The sequence below is a fragment of the Ornithorhynchus anatinus genome, chromosome 16 (genome assembly GCF_004115215.2).
Source record: "Ornithorhynchus anatinus isolate Pmale09 chromosome 16, mOrnAna1.pri.v4, whole genome shotgun sequence".
NCBI lineage: Eukaryota > Metazoa > Chordata > Mammalia > Monotremata > Ornithorhynchidae > Ornithorhynchus > Ornithorhynchus anatinus.
This window is the reverse complement of record NC_041743.1, coordinates 12,188,675-12,214,179: the sequence shown is the minus strand read 5'-3', so window position 1 is coordinate 12,214,179 and position 25,505 is coordinate 12,188,675. Positions and strand designations below refer to the sequence as shown.

General features: G+C 42.4%; 1 protein-coding gene across 2 annotated transcripts in view; it reads right to left on the bottom strand.

Moving 5' to 3' along the window:
- Positions 1 to 25,505, bottom strand: part of HMCN1 (hemicentin 1) — a 293,317-nt gene that overhangs the window by 220,449 nt on the left and 47,363 nt on the right. For both annotated transcript variants that reach the window (XM_029080708.1, XM_029080710.1), the window contains exons 2-4: positions 13,830 to 13,900; positions 4,865 to 5,023; positions 3,582 to 3,704 (exon numbers count right to left, since the gene is read on the bottom strand). In XM_029080708.1, the coding sequence (XP_028936541.1) occupies positions 3,582 to 3,704; positions 4,865 to 5,023; positions 13,830 to 13,900 (353 nt within the window). The remainder of the gene's footprint in view (positions 1 to 3,581; positions 3,705 to 4,864; positions 5,024 to 13,829; positions 13,901 to 25,505) is intronic.

Genomic DNA, 25,505 nt, shown 5'->3' with positions numbered 1-25,505 from the left:
TTACTTATTTGAAGGGGGAAGGGGCAAAGTTTCAAATGGGACTATTAAGATGGTACCAATATCCTGGGTGAAATGCTTCTCCACGTGTGCTCGGGGCCCAGGTTTCAAAACCTTTCCTTTGAAAGTTTGAAGCTAATGTGTTGTGAACGTAGAATATTTCCACTCAGACTTGGGTCTCTGAGTTACTAGATTCCTTCATAAACCAATCTCCTAGTCCTCCATCTTTCACTAAAGTCAGATTGAAAAGCCAATTGTCTTACCAAGAAGGGTCTTTCAGATAAGGCCTTAAAATTAAATAGCTTCTGCTCTTTAGAGATACAAATGGCTCCATTCTCCTCTGCATGCATAAATATTTCTGGCAGAGTTACTGGCCAAAAGTTTCCTCCCACACTGTAGTCCCCTTTACTATCTTTGTTTAGCATGAAGGTTGTGACTTTTGCTCTCCCGTACAGACTGTGCTTCTGTATAATAATCCAAATCATTTATCCTTCCAGATGGGGCAACTGCAATACTAGGGGTGCCTTTGAAGACTAGAAAGATTAAGAAATGGCATTTAGTGCAAAGTTCTGTACACTCTCTGCTTTGAGGCACTGTTTCTAACAGCCAATTTCTGGTGCCTGACTTTTCCATCGCTGTAGATGGCACCACTACCCTTCCTGTCTCACAAGCCCGTAACCTTGACTCCTCTCTCTCATTCAACCCACATATTCAATCCATCACTAAATCCCTTCGGGTCAACCTTCACAACATCGCTAAAATCCGCCTCTTCCTCCCCCGAACTGCTTCCACCTTAATCCAAGCACTTATGCCAGCCCTCCTTGATTACTACACCAGTCTCCTTGCTGATCTCCCCGCCTCCGGTCTCTCCTCACTCCAGTCCATTTTTCACTCTTCTGCCTGGATCATTTTTCTTCAAAAACGTTCAATCCATGTTTCCCCACTCCTCAAGAACATCCAGTGGTTGCCCATCTACCTCTGAATCCAAGAGAAACCCCTTACCATTGTCTTTAAAGCACTCGATCACCTTGCCCTCTCTTACCTCACCTCGCTACTCTCCTACTACAACCCAGTCGGCACACTCTGCTCCTCTAATGCCAACCCACTCACTGTACCTCGACCTCGTCTAGCATGACGCTGACTACTCGCCCGTGTCCTGCCTCTGGCCTGGAATGCCCTTCCTCTGACAGACAATTACTCTCCCCACCTTCAAAGCCTTATTGAAGGCAAATCTCCAAGAGGTATTCCAAGACTAAGCCCTCGTTTCCTTTTCTCCCACTCCCTTCTGCGTCACCTGACTCGCTCCTTCGGCTCTTCCCCCCTTCCAGCTCCATGGAACATATATGTACATATCTGTAATTTATTTACATTAATGGCAGTCTCCTCCTCTAGACTATAAGCTTGTTGTGGACAGGGAATGTGTCTGTAGCACTGTACTCTCCCTAGTGCTTAGTTCAGTGCTCTGCACACAGCAAATGCTCAAAAAATGCTTTGTTTTGTTATGGTATTTGTTAAGCACTGACTATGTGCCGGACACTGTACTAAGCACCAGGATAGGTACACGTTTTTCAGGCTGGACACAATCCACGTCCCACATGGGACTCATAGTCTTAATCTCCATTTGACAGATGAGGAAACTGAGGCGCAGACAAGTTAAGAGACCTGCCCAAGGTCACACAGCAGACACATGGCACAGCTGGAATTAGAACACAGATCCTTCTGATTCCCACACCTGTGCTCTATCCACTAGGCAATGCTGCTTCTCTATTATTAATTAACTACTGATAATAATGATGATGGTATTTGTTCAGTGCTTACTATGTGCCAAGCACTGTTCCAAGACTAACAAATACCATAGTAATCAATTTTTTTAAAATATGCTATGTATCTGAGACTCGGTTGCTACTAGGAGGTATCTGGCCCCGTCAATCCCACGGTCATTTGAGGGTCTCCTGTAAACAATTCACAGTAGGCAGGCCTGGTTTTTGTTGTTTTTTTGAAAGACTTTCATCTTTTAAACTTCCCCTCCTTCATAGTCCTATACAAGGCTCTATAAGGACCTGATGCATGCCGAACATTCCCTAGTTGGTAGCCTTCTGGCTTTTGCTTGCAAAGGAATGTTATCTCCCGGATTTCATTTCGCTGCCGTAGTTTTATTTGGTACATATGCCTGGAAGCCCTCAGGTTACGGACCTATTTTAAACAACCCAACATACAAATGTAATGTATGATTATGTTATGACTTTATAATAAATAACCCATTTTCACTTTACCTAAACAAATGCCAGTGTCAACCACAGCTGGTTTCATTTAATTTTCAAGACCCTGTTAAATAAGCCCAGGTCCCCTGAAGATACCGTAGCAAAAATACTAGATGGCTAATGACCACCGGGGCTGAGAGCTTATCATTCCTAGGGCCTCAATGAAAGGTGGAGAGACGGTCCACTGAGGGGTGAGGTACACGTCAATTTCTAAACATTTAAATAAAATAAAAATTCCTATTTACTGCAAATTCCTTTGGGCTCTGTGGTTCATTCTCGACAGCTAATTAGGTGAGCCAAAATGAGGGGAAAGGTAGATTTGCACATCGTTTTCACAGCTTTCCTACAGAGCTCTACTCGCCTCTGACACATTTTCAGATGTCAGAGGAAACACCCATTTCTACTTATTTCAAGGTCAGTGATATGGGTTACGTTTTTCAAATACTCTCTGGAGTGCTGTTAATTCTACTGGGAACACGGGGCAAAGAAAAAAATCTCACACCTTGTGTTTTAACATACGCAGTTCGAATAACAGACTTCAGAGAAATCTCCCCATTACGCCAATGAAGTCAACGGTCATTCCGGTGCGAGTTTGGGTTTTTTTGTTTGTTTTTTTTTTTTTTTAAATCCAAACCGTGAAGACCCCAGTGACAGCTCAGTTAGGACATTTTTCAAGTTGTGCTAAATTCACATGCTGCACATCATTGTTACCCTTACCATCAGCTCGGACACTAAGAGAAACTAGCTATCAGACTAGAAAAGGAAATAAAACTAGGAATCGTATTCTTTGTGGAATGCTTAAAAATTTCACCTCTGAGTAGGTGTATGACTTAAAAAAAACAAAAAGGTATCCACAATCCCTGCCATACTGTGTGCACAAAATATCTGCTTATTATAGGGTGATATTTAATGCTTGCAGCACCTACAGCTGTTTTCCCTTTACCTTGTCTCTCATTCTTGACGAAACTTGCTCGAAAACAGTCACTCTTTTATTGATAGCAGAACATCAGAAGCATAAAGCTCACCAACTGGATCAAAAAGATTCCTAATTTAATAAGAAATCTGAACACTTCAGTTTAATATCCCAGTGTTAACTCTAGTAGAGGGTTATTAAGCAGATAATTCTACTTCCACACATTCTGGCAAAATTCATTCTGAAATATTTTAGTGATTGGGACAAGGAATTTTTCACAATTCAGAAAACTGCAGAAATCAGAAGTTAGCAACACAATCACTACCCATTACATAGTAATTAAGTAAAACCCAAAACAGTTGGTTAGAAATGAGGGCTTTTCACTCTAATGTCATTCAAATGGACCTTACTTCGTTCACTTGCTTTTTGTCCAGGTGAAAAACTTGACCAGAACTTGTAGAGGCAATTTCTTCATACACTTTGTAACCAATATGGCCCCTGTCATCACAGTCTCCCGTAAGTACAAATACAACCTGGGATTAAAAAGGATGACAGGAAATAAACGTTCAGATATTCCCCATTTTGAAAAAAGACGATGAAATGCTTCTTGATGATGATAATGCTGTCCATAATCATTTTCACTTATATATGAAGTGGCATGGATCCTTTATATACTGAGTACTGATGGAGTACATACATTCTATCAAAAATGGCGCCATTAATATTCATATCTCTATGAATAGAATTTACATTCATCTACATACAATGCATTCAGCACACATCCTGATACATTGGTAAGTGTTAAAGGTTCTTCAAAATGGATCATAACAAATCACGAGGTGAGGAGCAGGGACCTGTGCTCCATTACACTGGGAGAAAGAGCCCGGGCCTGGGAGTCAGAGGACGTGGGTTCTAATCCCAGCTCTGCCACTTGTGTGCTGTGTGACCTCGGGCAAACCATTTAACTTCTCTGTGCCTCAGTTACCTCATCGGGAAAATGGGGATTAGGACTGTGAGCCCCACGTGGGATGGCCTGATTACCTTGTATCTACCCCAGCGCTTAGAACAGTGCTTGGCACATAGTAAGCACTAAACAAATGCCACCTTTCTTACTATGATTAGGTGGTGAAAGAAGAGGTAAATGAAAGGGCGGTGCAGGAAGGCCTGTAGCTGTCATTGTTTCTTTCTCCTGTGTTGAAAATTGCTTTCAACCATGAATTGGGTTTTTTTGCCTAAACTTGAAGTTTCTTCTTGGGGATTTCACTGTGTAGCTGGGAATATCCCTGAGAAGGAACTTCAAAAGACATCGAGAATACCCAGTGGGAAGAACCTGGGTTCTAATCTCGGCTAAGCCACTTCTCTGCTGTGTGATCTTGGACAAGTCACAACATCTCTGTGGCTCTGTTACCTCATCTGTAAAACGGAGATTAAGACTCTGAGCCCCATGTGAGACATGGACTGGGTCCAACCTGATTAGCTTGTAACTCCCGCGGGGCTTAGGACAGAGCCTGGCCCATAGTAAGTGCTTACTAACAGCAGGAACAACACAAAAATGCCAATCCACTGCTCTGAGGGTAGATGCTGAGGGTTGTGGCCTCCTTCAAAGGAATCACTCATTTTCCCCTTCTAGGCTCTGCCAACTTAGTGCTCCCCACAAAGTGAGGGGAGTGTTTGAGATGAATTCTCTACCTACTTGTGACTGCTTCTGCTGAATGAGCTGCAGCACTGCATGGGCGAGGTGGTAATCTTTAGATCGCGCATCAGTAAACACATAGATGAAAGATCCAGGAAGGGAAATTTCCAGAGCAATTTTGATGGCTCCAATGCTCATTTCTGGACAGTCACCACCACCCTTTAAAAAAGAAGAAAAGAATTATGTAGACAAAAGAGGAAGGACAGAGTAGTGACAATCATCCGATGAGATTTTAGCAGTGGGTCAATGACATTTTCTTGACCTTGTTCAGCTTTGACAACACTTCACCTCAGTAATGAACTACTGTAAGTTATTGGAGGATAGGAAGCACATCTTTTGAATATTCCCCCAGCATTCACTATATTTTCTTCAGACAGTGGGCACTCATTAGATGCTGATAAAACACCCATCAATTTTAAATGGTACTTGAATAACTGAATTACTCAGTTTTTGTGAATCAAAATTAACGATAAGGACTTCGCTGTTCATGTTCTGTGTTCATGCACGCTTGCAAGCAGCCACTTTCCTACAGCAAGGACAAGTAAAAAGTAATTATTTATTTTTAACCCAACGTTATGGTCACACGTGACAAATCAATTAAACTCTTTTCAGTCACCATCAAGGAAATTCTAAGAACCCGTTCACACCCGAAAAAAGGATCTTCATGTAAGCATGAATTTAACTTCAGTTTTATATTTAAATAGAGTGGGCCAGGTACTGGTAAAAACATTCTAATTCTGCAAGAATTGCAATCAAAGCTTTGGCCTGGCAACAAGTGAGGAAGTGGGAGAAGGCATAATTGAATTATACCAATGAAACACTCGTAAATGGAATCTTCGTGACGTGGGGGTGGACAGTTTGAACCCTATAGAAAAGAGCACCTTCAAACATAAGCCCATGTTGAGGGGTTTTTTTTCCTCCTTAGACTATCAATCTGTTCCTAAAACATTCTTCTAATCATAAAAACCCTTCAAAGTGTAACCTTGGACGTTTATGAGTAAATCAAGAGAATATCCCCAGAGAGCCAGAAAATTGGGGATGTTAAGTTAAAAAGGAAACATTTTGACTCACACATGTCAGAAATTCATTCCACCAATGCCTCTATCTCCCCGAGGAGAGATTGCTATGACCCAGTTAATTTTTTCCGGCTGTGGCAAAGTCAGTGTCTTCAAGAAATGGTTTTTCTGTCTTGAGTTTCATACTTGCAGACAGAGGCTTTACGATCATAACACTGACGATCCTTTTTCAGGAATGGACAATGCTCTCTGTGCACACATACCATCTCTCTCTATTTTACATCCTCTCAGCTAAAGGCGGATCAATGTTTTCCAAGAACTGGAAATGTTGCCCTTTCTTGTTGGACAGTATGGATTCACCCTTGAGCAAATTCCATTTGACCACCAGTGGCTTCTCCTTCAAATCTAAGGGACAAATATACGTGGGATGGATTCCTGCAAAGGAAAATGAGCTGGGTTTTTTCCCTCAGGGAGAAATCACACTTCTTTTATCATCTCAAAAATCCTTCAAAGAACCATAGACTCCATAGAGTAACAAAAGCCTTCAGTGAGAGATCTGGTCAGCCTCCGACCTTCCCAGGCCAGGGGAAGGGAATGTATCTAAGTCGCCCCTATCAATCAATCCTTGATGTTTACCGAGTGCTTCCTTTATGCAAGGTCCCTATTCAGCGCTTGGGAGAGTACAGTACAAAAGAGTTGGGAGATATGATCCCTATCCACAAGGAGCTTACAGTCTACAGAGCACGTCAGATAATGAAATGAATTAGGGATGGAGGAAATGGAAGAATATAGGGATTTGTGCATAAGTGCTGTGGGGCTATGGAAGGGGTGAATATCAAGTGCAAAAGGGAGGCAAATCCAAGCATAGGAGCTGCAGAAGAGAGGGCAAATATGGTGAAATAAGGGCTTTAGTCAGAGAAGGTTTCTGGGAGGAAATGTGATTTTCTTAAGAAAGGTTATATCTATGAAAGCTTTGAGATCTTCCAGTTAAAGAGATGACATGAATTCAAAATAATACTGTTTCAATTAACCACTGAGATGGGCAAGACCTCAAAATTTCCAACTGGGCTTGCTTAGAGTAAATCCATAACCCACAGGTGCTGAATAATTGGCTGTCAAATTCCCAAGAAAAGGCTCTTCTTTTGCCAAATAGTATTAGTGAACAGTTCTACTAATAACATTTTAGCACTGGTAAACCCAGAGGTCTAAGTCAGTATTGAAATTGAGGATACAATTTAAAAAAAAATAGAAATGATTACCTTGTAGCTATTCCAGAGTTTAACACACTGCTTGGCACATAGTAAGTGCTTAAAAAATATATTATAAATAAAAAGGTAAATCCTCATCTGTTTGGAGATTCAGGTCTAAAATGGTGAAATTTCATAGAGTGGGAGATCACTGAGCCAGATTCTAGTCTCTTCAAAAATGATCTTTCAGAGGGCAGAATTCTCATATCCCCTGCTGGTGAGAATAGAGGTGAGACTCTGACCCAGACAATGCCTTACTTTCCTGACCTCAGCTCCCCTGCTTCATATCTTCCAGGAAAATGGAAAACCTGCCTCTAACCTCTCCCCCAATCCAGGCCACTCCAAAAGCCATAAAAAGAATTCTTCCTGAAGCACAGTTCCGATAACGTCATCATCCCCCCTCTCAGAGACTCCCAATTTGCTAACCGAATCAAATTCTAACTCTTGACCATGGATTTTAATATCTTCCAAATGTCTTCCTCCGTTCCTTACTGTAGGGCTAACTTCGGTCCCTGTTCCAGACAGGGAAATGGAGATGAATCAATCCCTCAAGGAATCGTATTTATTGGGTGCTTAATGTGTACAGTGCACTGTAGTAAGCGCTTGCGAAAGCAGAACAGAGTTGGTCGACAGTTTGAGTTCTTGGCCTTCCCATACCTCCTGTCTAAAATTCCCTTCTGCCCTTCCTTCTTTAGAACTCTAATTAAAACTCCACTCTTTTTTTTCAACGGTATCTGCTAAGCACTTACTATGTGTCAGGCACTGTACTAAGCAGTGGGGTAGATACAAGCTAATCAGGTTGGATACAGTCCCTGTCCCACGTGGGGCTCCCAGTCAATCCCCATTTTACAGATGTGAGGAAACTGAGGCCCGGAGAAGTTAAGTGACTTGTCCAAGGTCCCACAGCAGACAAGTGGCGGAGGCAGGATTAGAACCCAAGTCCTTCTGCCACCCAGGCCCAGGCTCTATCCCCTAGACCACGTTGCTTTTCAATGAAGCCTCTCTCCAGGAAGCCTCCACCACATGAACCCTATCTCCAAAAGATAGCAAGTCTTGTCTATTTTTAGCGTGAGGTGGCACCTTAAGAGCAAAGCCAGTCTCGAATATTTCTCTTCCAGTTAGCATTTTGGAAGTCCGAGTCAGAGAGACTTCAAAGTTCATGTCTTTCCCTCCTTTTGTCATTCCACTAGATCACTGTATTTAATGCACAGCACACTGTGATTGCTCAGAACCAGTTCCTGACTCACCTGGAAGTTTGCCGAAAGATAAAAGTAGGAGAGTAGGATACAACTGGACTAGGGGACAAGTTCCCTGTCCATAACGAGCTTACAGTCTATAGACTGTAATGCTGTGTTTGCACCGAAAACCATGACACTCGAAAGTATAGCAAAGACGTGTACTTGAAATAAGGGGGCTTTCATTTTAGAGTGACAATAAGTGCAGTAGAATAAGAGCCACGTAGAGGCCTATTTTATTTTGCTGCCTCTTCTGATGTTAATCATCTTTAAAGGTTCCAGAGATATTTCAAATTGGGAAATACTCAGGCACTAAAAAATGGAACCCCTTGAGCATGAACAATAAATGTCATCCCTCATACTCTGCCAATCGAGAGTGGAATACAACAGTGGAAAATGCCGATATTTCACAGGGTGGAATACTTTGGGAGTGACAGTGGGGTCAACTGATGTGAGTTGAAAGGACTGGCGCTCTCCATTCAGTTCCTTCTGGGAAAAATGCTCTTTGAATAAGTGAAGAGAGATTAGAAATGACATTCCTTTGAGTGGCCAAACCTTCATGCTTGCCTCTAAATTCTCTTCCAGACTCCCAATCTCCAGTCCCATCTTCTACTCTCATTAAGACAGGGGTTTGTGGCTTTGGGGCTCTGGTACAGAGTTTCTCAGAGTGGGCCGGGCCCCTCTGCTGCACTGTACTCTCCCACGAGCTTAGTATGGTGCTCTGCACACAGTAAGTGCTCGATAAATCTCATTGATTGACGACATTTTTTCCCCATATTCACAGGACACACTTTCACTCCCATCTCCATCTCTCCCGATATTCAGCTATTCCTGCTTTTATCGCTGGAAATATTTCCCTCCCCGTCTCAGAAATGCAGAGTTTCAACATTCCACCTTCTCCTATATGGCTTCAGTATGACACCCAATAAAAGTCTCAACTAGAGGAGAGCCCTCCATATTCCTTCCTGAGTCGCAGATGTGGATTCTATGACTACGGAAACATAACGTCCACATGGAAACCCACATTGCTGTAATTTGAAGTGTACATCTGAGCAAATAGAACATAAATCAAGAAGATTGCAGAGGTCTAATGCGTCAGTGACATTTGCTGGGCTTCATCACTTGTAGAAAATAAGGCATGGATGTGCTGGAGAGACAAGGAGAAGATTTCGGAGCCTCCAGAACCACAAATCTCCCTAATCAAAACGAAGGAAGATGTTACAATCCAAGCATTTTATTATGCTCCACAGTGTTCCCCAAACCAGCATTAAGAAAGTGAGAGCCAAGCCCAGCGCATCAAAGAACCGCTGACCCCAAAAGCATGTGCACTTGAGGTAACCGTTTACACTGCTCTTCTGCTCAAAGACATTACCCTTTACGGCATCAAGCTCCAGATGTTCCCACGTGTAATTCCTAACACATGGCGGCTTGGAGAGCCACCCGATATTCAAGGGGTGATACAAGGGCTTTCCCCCTTTTCTCCAAAGCAGTGCTCTAGTGTCTAAGTGAATGGTACCTGGAATACGATGCCCAATTAGAGTACCGGCGTGGTCAATCATATTCATTAATAATAATGCTAATAAGAGTAATTAGGGTATTTGTTAAGCGCTTACTATGCGCCAAGCACTGTTCTAAGAAGTAGATACAAGGTAATCGGGTTGTCCCACGTGGGGTTCACAGTCTTACTCCCCATTTTACAGATGAGGGAACTGAGGCACAGAGAAGTTAAGTGACTTGTCCAAGGTCACAAAGCAGACAAGTGGCAGAGGCGGGATTAGAACCCACATCCTCCGCCTCCCGAGCCCGTGCTCTTGCCACTAAGCCACGCTGCTTCTCTGCAGAGAAGCACTTACAGTGTGCGAAGCACCATACTAAGCACTTGGGAGAGGACAATATACAGACACATTCCCTGCCCACAATGAGATTATAGTCTACAGAGGTATACTGGAGAGAGCACAGGCCTGGGAGTTTTAGGAAACCCGGGGTCTAATCCTGGCTCCACCACACGCCTGCCGTGGGAGACGCTAGGCAGGTTGCTTTTCTTCGTGTCTCAGTCCTCTCCTCTGTAAAATGGGGAATACCTACTGTACATTCCAAGCGCTCAGTACAGTGCTCTGCACATCTGTGCTCAGTAAATACCACCGATGATGACTGATTGAAGTACTGCGTTGTGCAGCGCAATAGGGAAGAAGATTGACTACGGAGACCAAGGAAGCAGTCCAGAAGTTAGCCAGGGAAAATGAGCCAACAAAAGGTAAGGTCATGATTTTTCGGAACTATGGGTGAGCAAAGACTTTGCTTACCCTCCTCTCTTGCTATCCATCTTTTTGGCCACCTCGCTGCCTAACTAATCCACCAGCGGTGGACAATTCAAACATCTTTCTTCTTTGCCCTTTTCTCCAGGGCTCTGGACCTAACACAACCATGCAAATATCTGGCCACCATCCTTCCATCCACTCTCTTATGGCTACTGTCAACCAACTGTTCCCACAATTCCAGTTTAACATTTCTTCTCATCTTTAGCCTTTTACATTTTAAGGCTGTTTATTTTCCTGTTATTAAGGAATGAGAATAATTGGATCCCATCCCATCATGATCATAAATCTCTCTCACTGCCATCAAATGATGTGGTCCACATTCTTTAGTCTTATTCCTGTGAATTTTCAAATTTTTCTCAAGGGACTTCCCCAAGTTCACATATTTGTGAATCTTTGTTTTCTGGGGATCCACCTTTGAGGTTCCATTGAGAAAAGGTCAAAGTGATCCAAGTAGCTATTTTTCAAAGACACTGCTCTAATGTGTAGGCCTCTTTATGTTAATCACCACCAAAATTAAAAGCATATCACTGACAACCACTCTCAAAAAATTCAACCTTTACAGTATCTTTTAAAAGATTTGTCTTAAACCAAGATTTTTGCATTGCATATTTATAAGGGATTAAATTCCCCAAATTGCAAAAGATTTGCATACCATTTGCAATCATTATTTTCCCTTCTTGATCCCCAGCAAAATTTCCAGTTGTTCAAGTTATTTTTCTATATTCCAGATAAAATAAGTAGGGGAGAATGAAATTTAAGCTGTGAACCATTTTTAAACATTTAATGGTCCTTGAACAAAATCAGAATAATTCCTGTAACCATTTTGGTTCAAGTCATTCCACATTTAATCTCAATTTCCTTTGTTCAGAGTGTGCTACTCACTGGAGAAATATTCATTTACCCTGAGCTGAAATCATATCATTCATGAAAGAACAATCATGAATGTGTAGGGAAGAATTCCAAGTTAATTTTTCATCCTAGTACTGTTTCTGGGCCACTGGAAGTCTTTTGCAATGAAAGTACATCCTCCTCTCCCCTTTCCAAGAGTGATCTCTGTGGAATGGGGTAAAAGGAGAAGTTAAGCAAGAGAATTAAGCTTTGTTTTTGGAAATACCATTTGTATAAGTGCTTACTATGGGTCTTGACTGTTCTAAGTGCTGGGGTAGATGCAAGTTAATCAGGCCAGATATAGTCCCCTTATTCCACACGGGGCTCACAGTCAAGTTGGAGGGAGAACAAGTATGGAATCCCCATTTTGCCGTTGAGGAAACTGAGGCGCGGAGGAGGTAAGTGACTTGCCCGAGGTCACACAGCAGGCACGTGGCCGAGCTGGGATTAGAACCCAGGTCCTCTGAATCCCAAAAATGTGCTTTATCCACTAGGCCACGCTGCAAAAGATAGCTAAAAAACAACTCTCCAAATGAATTTACCAGATAAGGAAAATCTCAAAAAAATAATGTAAGAAAGGATAAAATTGCTTTATTTAGATATAATGATACTGCTAGAGCAGAGCCCTCTCAAGTGGAAAGAATTTCCTTCACTTAGCGGAAGCTAAATGATTACGTGATGCACTCACAGGGCTACGTTATATCAATTAACCAGGAATTGCTTTAGGTCAAGTCACCAGAGCATTCTCGAGACTGTAAGCACGTTGTAGGAAGGGAACATGTCTACCGACATTGTAATATTGTTAAACTGTACTTTTGCAAGCGCTTAAAAAAGTGCTCTGCACACAGTATGCACTCAAAGGACTGATTGATTATTCTGTGAGCCCTGCAAAAGGAAAATGGATCATTGAGTCTTTCCTCATAGGTGGCTGCTTAGAGCTCAGCGACTATTATTCCAAGTAATATTTCTGGCCCCATGGAGAAATGGAGACTCAAAAGGCTCAAGGCAATTTGCCACCAAAGCCCTTCTGAAGTAACCGGAGGAGTAGTGCCGCTAATAAAATCCAACTTTTCTTCCAGAGAGGAAAAAGGAGTTTGAGTTTGCAGAGGCTGATTATGACCACTCAGCTAGCTTCCCCTTTCAGCTTCATTATTCAGACATTGGGAGATGAAGGAGGAGAAGAGAAAGGTGAGGGTTAAAATGATCTTACAAAAGCACAAAGGTCATAGATGGGGAGAATGTGAAGTTGTTGTTTGCTGTCTCCCACCACACCATGGTGAGGGAGCCAGCCATTAATAAAACACAAGGAAAAGTCTTTATCAGCCATAGGAAGGAATTCATTCTCATGGGGAATTGTGAAGGCAAAGAATAGCACCAGGTTCAAGTGGGGATTGGAAAAATACATTAATGAGCAGAATAACAACAGTAATGATAATAGTGGCACGTGTTAAGCATTTACTATGTGCGAGACACTGTACTAAGCATTGGGGTAAATACAAATGTCAGGTTAGACACAGTCCCTCTTCTGCACGGGGCTCACAGGCTCAATCCCCACTTTACAGATGAGGTAACTGAGACCCAGAGAAGTTGACTAGATTAAAAGTTAATAAATACCATAAAAAATATAAAAAAAGAGTAGACACCTAATAAATGCTGTTAATAATGATGATGATGATGGGATATGAGTGGAGAAGAAAGAGGCAATTGATTAAAGGCAATATGAAAGGATCTAGGAGTTAAGAAACAAGTATACTTGTAATTAAGAACAGGAAGACTGAGAGAAGCAAGGTGATTGGATTGAGAAAACCTAAAATGGGCTATACTGAAGTACCTTCTGGCTTTCAATTTTTACACCTCCCTAGCCCCTCCCAAATTAGACATGAGCTTGACCCAGCCAAGGAGAGCAACCGACAAACACTGGATCTAGACAAAGCACTTAGTACAGTGGTTTGTGTGCAGTAAGTGCTCAACAGATACACTTGAATGGATGAACCAAGTGCAAAGCCCCAAACACTGTGATAAACTGATGGTAATCCCGGGACAGTATCCATTTCTTCCAGTAGGAAAAGTAGCACCGAACCAAATGCAGGCTGCTACAAGTTCTTTAACAAGCTCCATAAAGAGATCTTGCCATTTTCCACAACATAATCTACCAGAAAAATTTAAATTCTAAAAAAGATAGTTTAACCTCCATATCCGAAAAAAATGCATCCTGGTGGCAAGCACAACTAATACAGTTTGTTCAATAAAATCACACTCACCTGAACATAAAGTTCTCTGAGTTCATATTGAAATTTCTTAGGATCTGTGGTAATTGTCACTGGTCCAATTTCTGAGAAGGAAAAAAAAGGAAAATGGATCACTAACCAGCCATCAGTTGCATTTATGTGAACATTGGCAAATGGATATTCATAATCCACCTATATCACATTTAGAAAGAGACCAATAAAAATATAGGTTTCCAGAAGACTATCAGAGGCCCAAATAAATATATCACAGGCTGATTTTTCTACTTAATGACATTTAGGATCTCTTTATTACTCATCATCCCTTGATCTCAGAACGAATGAAGCATTAACTGAAATCACATTCAAAGTATCATTCCCATTCTTCATCATTAGCTGAAATACCTTGGGCCTAACTAACTCTGTCAAATCTAGTCTCAATAAATGCTCTAAATAGAATCCTCTAAGTTTTTTACTTTGATGATAACTTCGGGGTTAATTTCAATCGACTCCCTAGCAAAGCTCCTACACGTTTCATTTTAAGAGCAGAGAAGGAGAAGAGCAAGGATTTTAAGGGAACAGGAACTGGGAGACTTCAATGTGGTAATGAGCCCCAATGCCACCATTTTGAGGCCCTTTTCAGCCCTGACTGGGAACTGACGGGTCTTGTTAAGAGACAGGAGATGAGCAAGGTTGGACTTGTAGCTCAAAACGCTGAGGGCTTCATAGCCTCCTCCACGCATAGGGGGAATAGAATGAATGCTTCTGGGTCCTTATCCAGGGAAAAGACAGGTCCCGAAACCTATCATAACAACACCACCATTATTCAAGCAGCAATTATCATTTAGGCTTTATACAGCATTTTGGAGCTTCACAGGGTATTGATTAATTACCCAGAGCTCCATAAAGAGCTCCATATGTCTCATTCACAGTAATGCGGAACCTTAAAGCTGAGTGAGGTAACTGGAAAGGAGATGCAATTAGTCTGCCATGACCCATATAACTTCTTTCAGAATGACATGAGAAAAACGCCTCCCCGCGCTGTGATTGTTAGGCACCTTGCAAAATGTAATTGGAATGATGAGAAGGCCTGCGAAACAAATAGTGGGAATTTCCACATCTGGGTTCCATACGAAGCGGAACAGTCGATCGCATTGTAGAAGCCGTGGCATTCGTATGTGGAAAATAGGTAAAGCCTGTTCCCTGAAGGCCAAACGAGAACACGCTCTGCAGAGGAATGCCAAATAGGAATGTTCCATACTAAGCAGTCAGTCAACTCAGCAAAATAGCCTAGAGGAGAGAGCACGGGCCTGGGAGTCAGAGAACCTGCGTTCTAAACTCGGCTCTGCCATCTGCCTGCCGTGTCCCCTTGGGTAAGTCACAGCTTCTCTGTGCCTGTTTCTTCATTTGCGTAATGAGGACAAAGTACCTTTTCTCCCTCTAACTTACACCGTGAACTCCATCAGGGCCATGTCCAACCTGATTATCTTATATCTACTCCACCGCACAGTATGGGTTCTTGCACCAACAAGCGCTTAACTAATACCACAATTATTTTCTCGGCAATGACAACCCCAGCCTCTCCACTCTTGAAAGAGCAATCCTAGAATGGTTCTAGAAAATAAAAATGACCCCTCCTATCTTACCTCACTGATTTTCTATTACAACCTAGCACACTCACATCACTCCTCTAACGCTAACCTCTCTGTACCTCAATTCTCACCTGTCTCGCAGCCGACCCCTCACCCTGCCTCCGGCCTGGAACTCCTTCCCCCTTCATATCCGACAGAAGATCACTCTCCCCATCTTCAAAGCCTTATTTAAATCATGCCTCCTCGGGGAGGCTTTCCCTGACCAAACCCTCATTTCTCCCCCTCCCCCTCCCTTCTGTAATGTCCATGTACTTGGATTTGTACTCTACATTCATTCCACCCTCAGCCCCACAGCACTTATGTATATGTCCATAATTTACTTTCATATCTGCCTCCCACTCTAGACCGCAAGCTCCTTGTGGGCAGGGAACAAGTCCGCCAACTGTTAACCGTACTCTCTCAAGCACTTGGTACAGTGCTCTGCATACAGTAAACACTCAGTAAATATAATTGATTTATGTCATGCCTCCGTGGCTTGTAGACAGGTGAACTGACGGGAGAGGGAGAGAGACAGAAGTGAGAATGATCATAAAAAACTAAGGATATTATTACTAAATCATTTGAAAGGTGGCCTGGTTACTAATATACAATCAATATACAATATACAATCAACCACTCAGTGGCTGCCAAAAATAAAAACTATAGCACCTTTCCAGGATGGATATGGAAAACTGAGATTATGGAGCAAAACTTTAATAGGCTTGGAATGTGAAGTAACTGATGTGATATTGTACCTGCACTGATTAAAAGATGGTCCAAACACAGGTGCTATAGAGCACGTTTTTAGTACCCATTTGAAATAAAGCTCCTTTATTACTCATATAGTCTTGCCTTTTTCTTCTATCACTGGTGTGCATTATTAAACAGGAGACTCCATTTACACCTAAGTGGGAATTGATGACAAAATTATAAGCAACCAGAAAATCCTTGGTGACCTCAATTCATCTATGAGCCCACCAAGACTACTGCTTCAGCCTCTTTGCTGGCCTCCCTGCCTTCTACGCTCTAACCTCTCCAGTCCATACTTCAGCCCCGATCGTTCTCTTTTTATGGAATCTGCGATGCTCTTACTATGGGCCAGGCACTGTACTAAGAGCTAGGGTAGACACAAGCTAATCAGATTAGACACAGATCATGTCCCACATGGGGCTCACAGTCTTAATCCCCATTTTATAGATGAGATAACTGAGGCTCAGAGAAGTGAAGCGCCCAAGGTCACGCAGCTGACAAACGGAAGAGCCGGCATTAGAATCCAGATCCTTCTGACTCCCAGGCCCAGGCTCTGTCCACTAAGCCACACTGCTTATCATTTTTCTGATAAACCATTCAGTCCATATATCCCCACTCCTCAAAAACCTCCAAGGGTTGCCCATCCAGCGCTGCATCCAACAGAAACTCCTTACCATCAGCTTTAAGGCACTCAATCAGCTTTCCTCCTCCTAGTTTACCTCACTGATCTCCTACTACACCCAAAATCGGCACACTTTGCTCCTCTTACACCAACCTACTTACTGTACTTTGATTTAGTCTCTTCCACCACAAACCCCTTGTTCACAGCCTCCCTTGGGCGTGGAACTCCTTGCCTCTTTACATCCAACAGTCTACCACTCTTCCAGCTTCAAAGCCCTCCACAAATCACTTCTCCTCCAAGAGACCTAGGCAGACTAAGACCTTATTTCCCTCATCTGCCCACCCCTCGCCGCCACATCATCTATGAACTTGGCTGTGTACCCCTTTAGCACTTTGACACACACCTCATCCCTACAGCACTTATGTATACACGTTTATACTCTACCATTTCCCCATCTGTAATTTATTTTAACATCCGTCTCCCACTGTAGACTGTGAGCTCCTTTGGGGCAGGGACGGTGTCTTCCAACTCTATTGTGCTCTATTTCCTCGTTGCTTAGGACAGCGCTCTGCACACTGTAAGCACTCAATAAATACCATGATTGATCGATTGCTCAGTGCGAGATGAATGAAGGTGTTCAGTCAACTGGGAAGTTTTTGAGTTTTCTAAGGCCTCGATACATTTTTAGTTGGCTAAGATTCCTGTTAACCAGTGGGTCTAATAGAATGCAGATAGGCAAATGAGTAGGTATATCAAAATAGATCTTGACAATTTAGCAGTTCATTGAAAACATTAACCTAAATTCTCAAAATATTGTAAACCGATTCTAAGATGGAATGCCGGAGAACAATTGCTTACCAATTGAAATATAAAAAAGGGGTAATTAGTTTTCCTCTTTGGGGTCATGCTAATGTTATGTCCAGTTTCCTAGGAGTTTATCATCTAGATTAGATTTTTCCAACTACTCTGTCATTGTTCTCTTAATCTGCAATGGTTGAATTGCATTTCAGAAAAGAATGGAAAGTTTACAATGTTGTACTTTTTTTTCTGGTTCCTTTGGCAAGATTGATATCCAGCCCTCCGCTTCCTTTTTCCTTTTCAGTAATTGAAGACTGGTATTGTTTGCAACTTTCTTTGGGGAAGGTTCCTTGGGAATGATTTTCTGGGGTCTCTGCTGCTAAATTCTGCCTGCCCCGCACACGACTGCCCATGTTCAGAGTCTGACATAACCTGTCCACCCAAGGTGAACTTCAGATATCACATGTCTGTCAGACATCCACGCCATCACAAGAGAAATTTATTTATTCTTCAGTATTCGATGCTAACGATACCTAAGCAAAAGGCAGCTTTGTTTATCTCGTTTACTCCACTGCAACGATTTATTCTTAGGTGATTTCTGACTTCCCTCTAAAGCCTCCCCAAATCAACATTCGGATAACATGCTGCTGTCCAGCATCAATGAGGCAAGGCAGCTCATTTACCTTAGCACACAAAAACTGGATTTGTTTTGGGACATTGTTCTCCAGAGTTTAATGAAAGGCATTCAAACAAACAAACAGATAGTCAATATTATTAACTGGGCATTTACTCTGTATGCAGAACATACTTCTAAGATAAAATACTAAGATACCAACAGAGAGTATCCAGATCACATTAACCTTTCACGACTCTGCTGGTAATTAAGGGCTGGACTTGGAAACACAGAACTGGGAGTCGGAAAACTTGGGTCCCGAATCTGCCGTTTGCCTGCTGTGTTACCTTCGGCGAGTCACTTCATTTTTCTGTGTCTCAGTTTGTTCATCTGTTAACTGGGGATGAAATACTCGTTCTCCCTTCCGATTCATAAACCTCATGTGGGGCAGGGAACGTATCTGATCTATCTTGTATTTACCCCATGCTTAGCGCGCTGCTTGGCATATAGCAAGTGCTTAATAAATACCATACTTATTAAAAACTCGTGTGAGATGACACATTAAATCGGTATCTGGATAGCTGAGATTTTTTTCAGCTAGCACCCTATGTGGCCATTTGAAGGTTACTCATGCTAATGTGAAGCTCTATGACAACCCTAAATACACATACTTAATAAGTAAAATACGGGATCATGTCGACTTTTCAGAGTACTGAGTAGTGGGCGATGACAACAACTACGAACATGCTTTAGATAATAAATAGCCGTCTAGGACGGAAAGCAAAGAAGAATATCTTAACTGAAAAAGAGATGTGAACTATTCTGAATGGGATGTTATTGCTTAGACTGAACTTTGGCCAGGACAAACACTGGATTCTTACAAAATGGTCCCTGGAATCATCAACCACTGCCTGTTTTCAGGGCTCTTTTTCTAATGATGGTGTGCTATTAGTTTTCACTGGCAGAGGAAATAACCTTAAAATTGTCAGCAAGGAAGAGGAGAAAATAGGTTTAAGCTAATTAATGATCGATGCCTTTAGGTTAGCTATTAATAAGAACTACCTGTTCAAACACAAGACTAGACTTTCAGAGATAGCTGTGGAGCTCCAGAGAAGCAGCCTGGTGTAGTGGATACAGCCTGAGACTGGGAGTCAGATAGTTGGGGGTTCTAATCCTGATCCTCTACAGCTGCTGTGTGACCTAGGGCAAGTCATTTCACTTCTCTGTACCTCAGTTACCTCATCTGTAAAATAGTGAATTGAGACTGCGAGCCTCATGTGGGACAGGGATCGTGTCCAGCCTGATCTTACCCCAGCACTGAATACTCTGTGCCTGGCACTTAGTAAGAGCTTAGCAAATATCACAATTATTCTTCTTATTTCTTGGATGTCTTTGAATACGGTTTAGAGTTTAATTGATACAAGATGATTTAAGAGCTTTTGAGTAATAATATTATTAAGTTCTTACTACAAACCAAGCACTGTGTTAAATCCGAGGATAGACTCAAGATAATCAGACAAGACACATCTCCTGTCTCACAGGGGGAAAGCAGATATAATTATCAGTATGGTATCTGTTAAGCACTTACTATGTGCCAACCACTGTTCTAAGCACCGGAGTAGATACAAGGTAAACAGGTTGGACACAGTCCCTGTCCCGCATGAGGCTCACACCTCAATCCCCACTTCACAGATGAGGTAGCTGAGAGCCAGAGAAGTTAAGTGACTTGCCCAAGGTCACACGGCAGACAAGTGGCGGAGCCGGCACTAGAACCCATGACCTCTGACTCTCAACTCCGTGCTCTTGCCATTAGGCTATGCTGCTTCCATTAATATCTATCACCATTTTATAGAGAGGGAAACTGAGGCACCTATAGACTAAGTGCATTTCCTAAGGACACCCAAGAAGCCAGTGGCACAGATGGACTACAACCCAAGTTTTCTGACTACCAACCTAGGGCTCATTGCCCTACGTTCCCCAGCCACTGTTGCAGAGACCAGGCTGGATGACCAGTAAAAGACTCTTTCCACTTTCCTCAAGTGTGGAAAGATATGGAAAAACCCTTTTTTCGGGTAGTTAAAATGAGTCTACATTTCCAACTGCCTAAGTACTTCTATTTCCCCAGATGCCTGGTTGATAAGCAGTTGCTTCGGTAAGGCCTGAAACCAGCTTAAGCGCTTACTGTTCTAAGTGCTGGGGTAGAAACAAGTTAATCGGAGCAGACACAGTCCCTGTCCCACATGGGGCTCGCAGTCTAAGTGGAAGGTAGGAGAGGGATTTAAATCACAGTTGAGAAAACTGGGGCACGGAGTAGTTAAGTAACTTGGCCAATATCACACAGCAGACAAGTGGCAGACCCAGGATTAGAACCCAGATCCTCTAAATCCCAGGCCCGTGCTCTTTCCACTAGACCACGTTGACTTCAAAACCTTCCCCTATCAGATGCCTTGGTAACCACCAGCGGTTGGGATTGGCAGTGGATGGAGAGTGGGAGAGATGAGGGGTATTTCTGTAGCATGATAGGACCCCAGTCATTGCAAGACACACAAGAACGGCCTGCAGTCTCTTTTTAAAATCACAAACACATGGTTTTTAACTGGAAATAAAGCAGCAAGGAATGAAGATGGCTACCTGAAGACATATTACAGAGTACTGGAAGGAGGAGAAGGGCAGGTCACACCCATTTTCTAAATACTCTCATTTCAACTCCATAATCCCTCTTGCTCAGTTGACGCATCAGAATCCTGCGGGGAGAGCTACATCATCCTGGCATTTCTCCTTCCCTAGGGCCCAGACAAGTTGCACTTGACAGCACATGAAAAGGAAGTTGTGGAAGGAATCTAGCATGATCACACAAGGATTTTGAGGTTGTGCTTATGAATGCCCGGCTCTGCGTGGTTATTTAATTTGTTTACAACAGCCACTGGAGAAGGCACAAAAAAATATGTCCCAGAGTTATAAAACCTAATAGGAGGAGCATTGATTGGCTAAATTGATCTACTAATATTGTTAGGTCAAGGATTTAAAACATGCTACAGGCTCATGAAAATAGTCACTGTCACGAATGTCATCCCTTCATCCGGGATGTACTTATTCTGGTCTTTCTCTTAGGAGTTCACCGTCCCCACCACTTTGTCCTCCTATTTCTTGGCCTCTTAATTCAAATTCCCTCGAGTCATCTCAACTGACTGAAGGCATAGAAACTCTCTCTAGGCTTCTAAGAACAAGACAATGTTCTAGACAGATGAGTTTGTAACTTCATAAGCCCCAGCTACTTCTGCTTTGCTTCCTTCTTGCACTGCACATAGACTTTTTTCCCTTGACAATCACTCAGAGGCTCAAATCTACACATCTCCAGGGGATCCAAAACAAGGGAGTACAGGGCTCTGCATGCAGTAAGTGCTCAATAAATACTGTTGATCGACTGATCATTAAGCAACTTTCTTCACTAAGCTCTGACACAGCCTGTTTATATTTACTGTGCGGTCTATAGTACAAATAGAACACTTTACTGAACAAAATTTAACAATAACAAGGACCACAACACATGGTGGTGGTGAATAAGGTATCTTGTTTTTACTAATTTTATATATTTCCTTCCTGCCCCCACTAAATGTATACAATTATGTCTCTCTGTCATTCCTATCAGATGATAAGCTCCTCAAAGGCAGGGCGTGAATTGTTTACTTTTGTTCTATCTCCCAAGGGCACTGCGTAGGGTTCTGCATACAGTTGGTGCCCCATACTCATTCGGAAAATCATTCGGAAAAAATGATTTAATGAATGAATGATTGAATGCAAAGACAAGGGAGTTTACATCCTGCCAGAATCTTTCACAAACCCTTGATCATCATGGGCACCGAGAGCTCATTACTGAAGAAGACAAGATTCCCCACCTCAACAGGGGAGTAAATAGAATATAATGACCATGGTTCTCTCCAGGTAGAGCCCGCACCTGGGTTTCAATCCTGTCAGTCCCGGATTTGTTAGAGTTTCAGACGAATTTAGGAAAACGTTCAAAATATCCCCCATTTGAGATTACAGCTAAATAGGTCAGTCAACTTCACACCGATCCAGGCCGGCTCTTGCTCACTTTTGTGCAGCTCCAGGATGGGCTTCATGTAGGTCCCATTAGATTCTAGGAACTTGTATTATAAAGGGAGAGGGAAGGTAGGCAAGCTTGAGAGGAGCTCTGATCAGCTTCACTCCAAGGATGAAAACTGAGCTCTGATCAGCCTCACTCTAAGACTTGTCACAGCGACACATACTCAAAATCGCTTTAAATTTACAACTCATAAAAATCAAATGTGCAATACAGACTCCTGGCCCAGGGACAACACTGTTCTTAGTAGATTATTATATGTTTTACAGGAAGAAGACTGAAGCTCAATATTCCAAGAATGAATCATTTGAAGCCATACTCCTGAGTTAAATAGTTGAACTTTGTCTCTTTCCCTCTGTAAGAGCTTGTGAACACTTCTACCCTTTTTCAGAACACCTGTGACATTTGCAGGGTTCAGAATGTCAAGAATGGGGAAAATGAAGCAACATCAAGTTCTATCGGGATTTTCCTTTCTAGCTACCCAGTAGCCAAGGAAACGGATAGACAATCTTGAGATGAAAATGAAGAACCAGAAAAAAAAGAGAAGAAAAGCAATTGATTGAGGGGACTTGGGTGTCACAGGAAGTACAGCTGACACCTTAAAGACTCTTTCCCAGATCCCATTGTGGGTATGGAGGGAAAGCAGGTGTAGCCTCATGATAAAAATAGTTTACATCTTGGCAGGAGAAGTTCAGGTTAGTCCAAAGCAAGAAGGGACAAGAGAACGGTTTAAGCCCCTGGAGTGTTTCTAAGAGAGACAGATTTTTTAAAATGAGCCGCTATTCTTCTGTCTTAGATTTTTTGACTCGAGCCTCCCTCTAGACTGCAAGCCTGTTATGGGCAGGGAATGTGTCCACTAATTTTGTTGTGTTGTACTCTCCCAAGTGCTTAGTAGAGTGTCCTGCACACAGTAAGCGCTCAGTAAATACCATCAACTGATTGAAGATGACGTATCGGTCAGTCAAGAGCATTTATTGAGTGTCCATGGGCACAGAGCCATAGACCAGAAGCTGTAAGGAGTTACAAAGGAGGAAGCTGTGGGCGTTTCTGCCCTCGAGGGGCTTGTGATTAATGGGGGAAGGAAAACAACACAAAAAATATATTCGCACAAGTGAAGAAACATAAACATGTACTAACTGTGTTTATATAGAGCTACATGGAGAAGTGCAAGATAATCACGGAAGTGGGGAGAATGCAGCAGTCACTGCCAGAGTACCAAAGAAGTTATAAAATGTTGTGAAGATTACAAGTGCAATACAACCGTATTAAAGGGGGCCGTATTAAATTTAATCAGAGCAAGAAATCAGAGAAAAATTGGAGAATAACAAGCATTAGAGAATCTCTGAAGACCCAAACGCATTACCTCTGGTGGAGCTTACAGCAGCTTCACACGAGCTAAACACAGAGGTGGGGAAAATGCTTAATTTGACAGATAAATGAAGAACAGTGGCAACACTGATATTTTTTAAATTCTGGAGAAGTCACTAATGAAGCACACTGTGTGCCAAAGGAGAAATCAGAAGAACTCAGAATCAGCCCCGTTAACTGTGTCCATCCCAGGAAGGCCAACATCATCGGGCCCTTCTTACCAAGTTGACCTCACTCCATTTTCTCAAGCCTGGCCTTTCGGACGCAATGAAACGAGGAAAGGCATTGCACACTGAAGCAATCAAGTAGACACTACTAGTAGCCCCCTGTGGAAAAAAAAAACTTGACTTTAAATCACAAGATCCAATGGTCATAAATGTGTCCTAATAATGTTCAGCCCAGAGGCTGAAGATGTGCCAGGGACCTAAGAAGACCCACACGTGTTCAAACATTTGGGAAACTGGCTGTTTACATTAAGCAAAGGCAGGTAGAGTTCCCCTCCTTCCCAAAGATCTCAAGTTTTTGCTTGTTTTTAATCGCCGTGAAAAAATAATTGGGGAGAAAAAAAATCCCTCTACCTATTGATTAGATTGTGGTGCAACTTCTTTGTTGCACCAAAGCTCCTTTAAACTTTTCAAAATAACTTTCCTTTAAAAACAACAACGGCTTACATAGGAAGAGAAAAATTCTCAAAGAGGAATGGTTGCATGTTCTTGAACAAGGACTGGACTTCCTAAACTGTAAAACCACAAAACCCAACTTAACACAACCAATATGCTGTTTGGTCCCGTCCCCTAAGCAACTGACCAAACACCACTGTAAATCTGCCTGCCAATGGATTTGACAGAGATTAAGAATGTTGATCCACCTCCCCCTCCCCCAACATTTGAAAGAACACAACTTAAATAACAAACAGACAGAACGCCCAGACGCATTCGGCTTCGAGTACAATTGCGAAGGGTGCACGTTTGAAAGACTTGACATAACTCAAATGCTTCCCCAACCTTACGAATCTGCTGTCAAACTGAGAGCTGGAGAGCAGAAACCAGCTGATGCTACCATTTTCTACTCGACTTGTGCAACCAAAAAAAATATCGCCTTTATAGCCTCACTTCCCCTCCCAGAGTGCTGCTCACCTCCCCCTTCACCGCCCCCATACTTAATGTTCTCTTGTAAAAAAATACTGGAGCTAACAATGACCCCACAAGGACCAAGGAATTCGTTCTTTTGCCTGCTGCAAGATGATTCAGTGGTTCTGATGAAATGCTTTGCACAGTTCAATTTATCCAAGAAAGGAGGATGTTCTGTGTACTTAGTTTGGATTGGAATACTGTTCAGCAATTTTATTACAAATTTCCCCCATCACCCAGCCAGGGATATTAAAGCAGGAGTAAATTTTCCTTTATATACTCCAGGCTTCAAGTCCAGAGCGGTAGGTTTTCCACTTCTTTATGAATGTACTTATTGCTCAGTATGAGGGAAATGACTTTTGGTTTTCATAGTCAACATTCTCCTTCCTCTCAGGTTGCAAATTCATCATCATTTGCTCCTGTAATAGTCCTTAGCTATTAGTTGGAAAATCAAAGAGACCACATGAAATATCAATCGGTAGAATAGATATCATTTCATCACCCGCCTTGTGCAGTAGATATTGCTAGGGCCCACTTGGATAATAATAATAATAATTGTAAAATTTGTTAAGCTTTTACTAAGTGTCAAGCACTGTACTAAGCACGGGGGTAGATACAAGGTCATCTGGTTCCACCTGGGGCTCACAGTCTGAGAAGGAGGGAGAAAAGGCACTGAATCCCCATTTGGCAGATAAGCT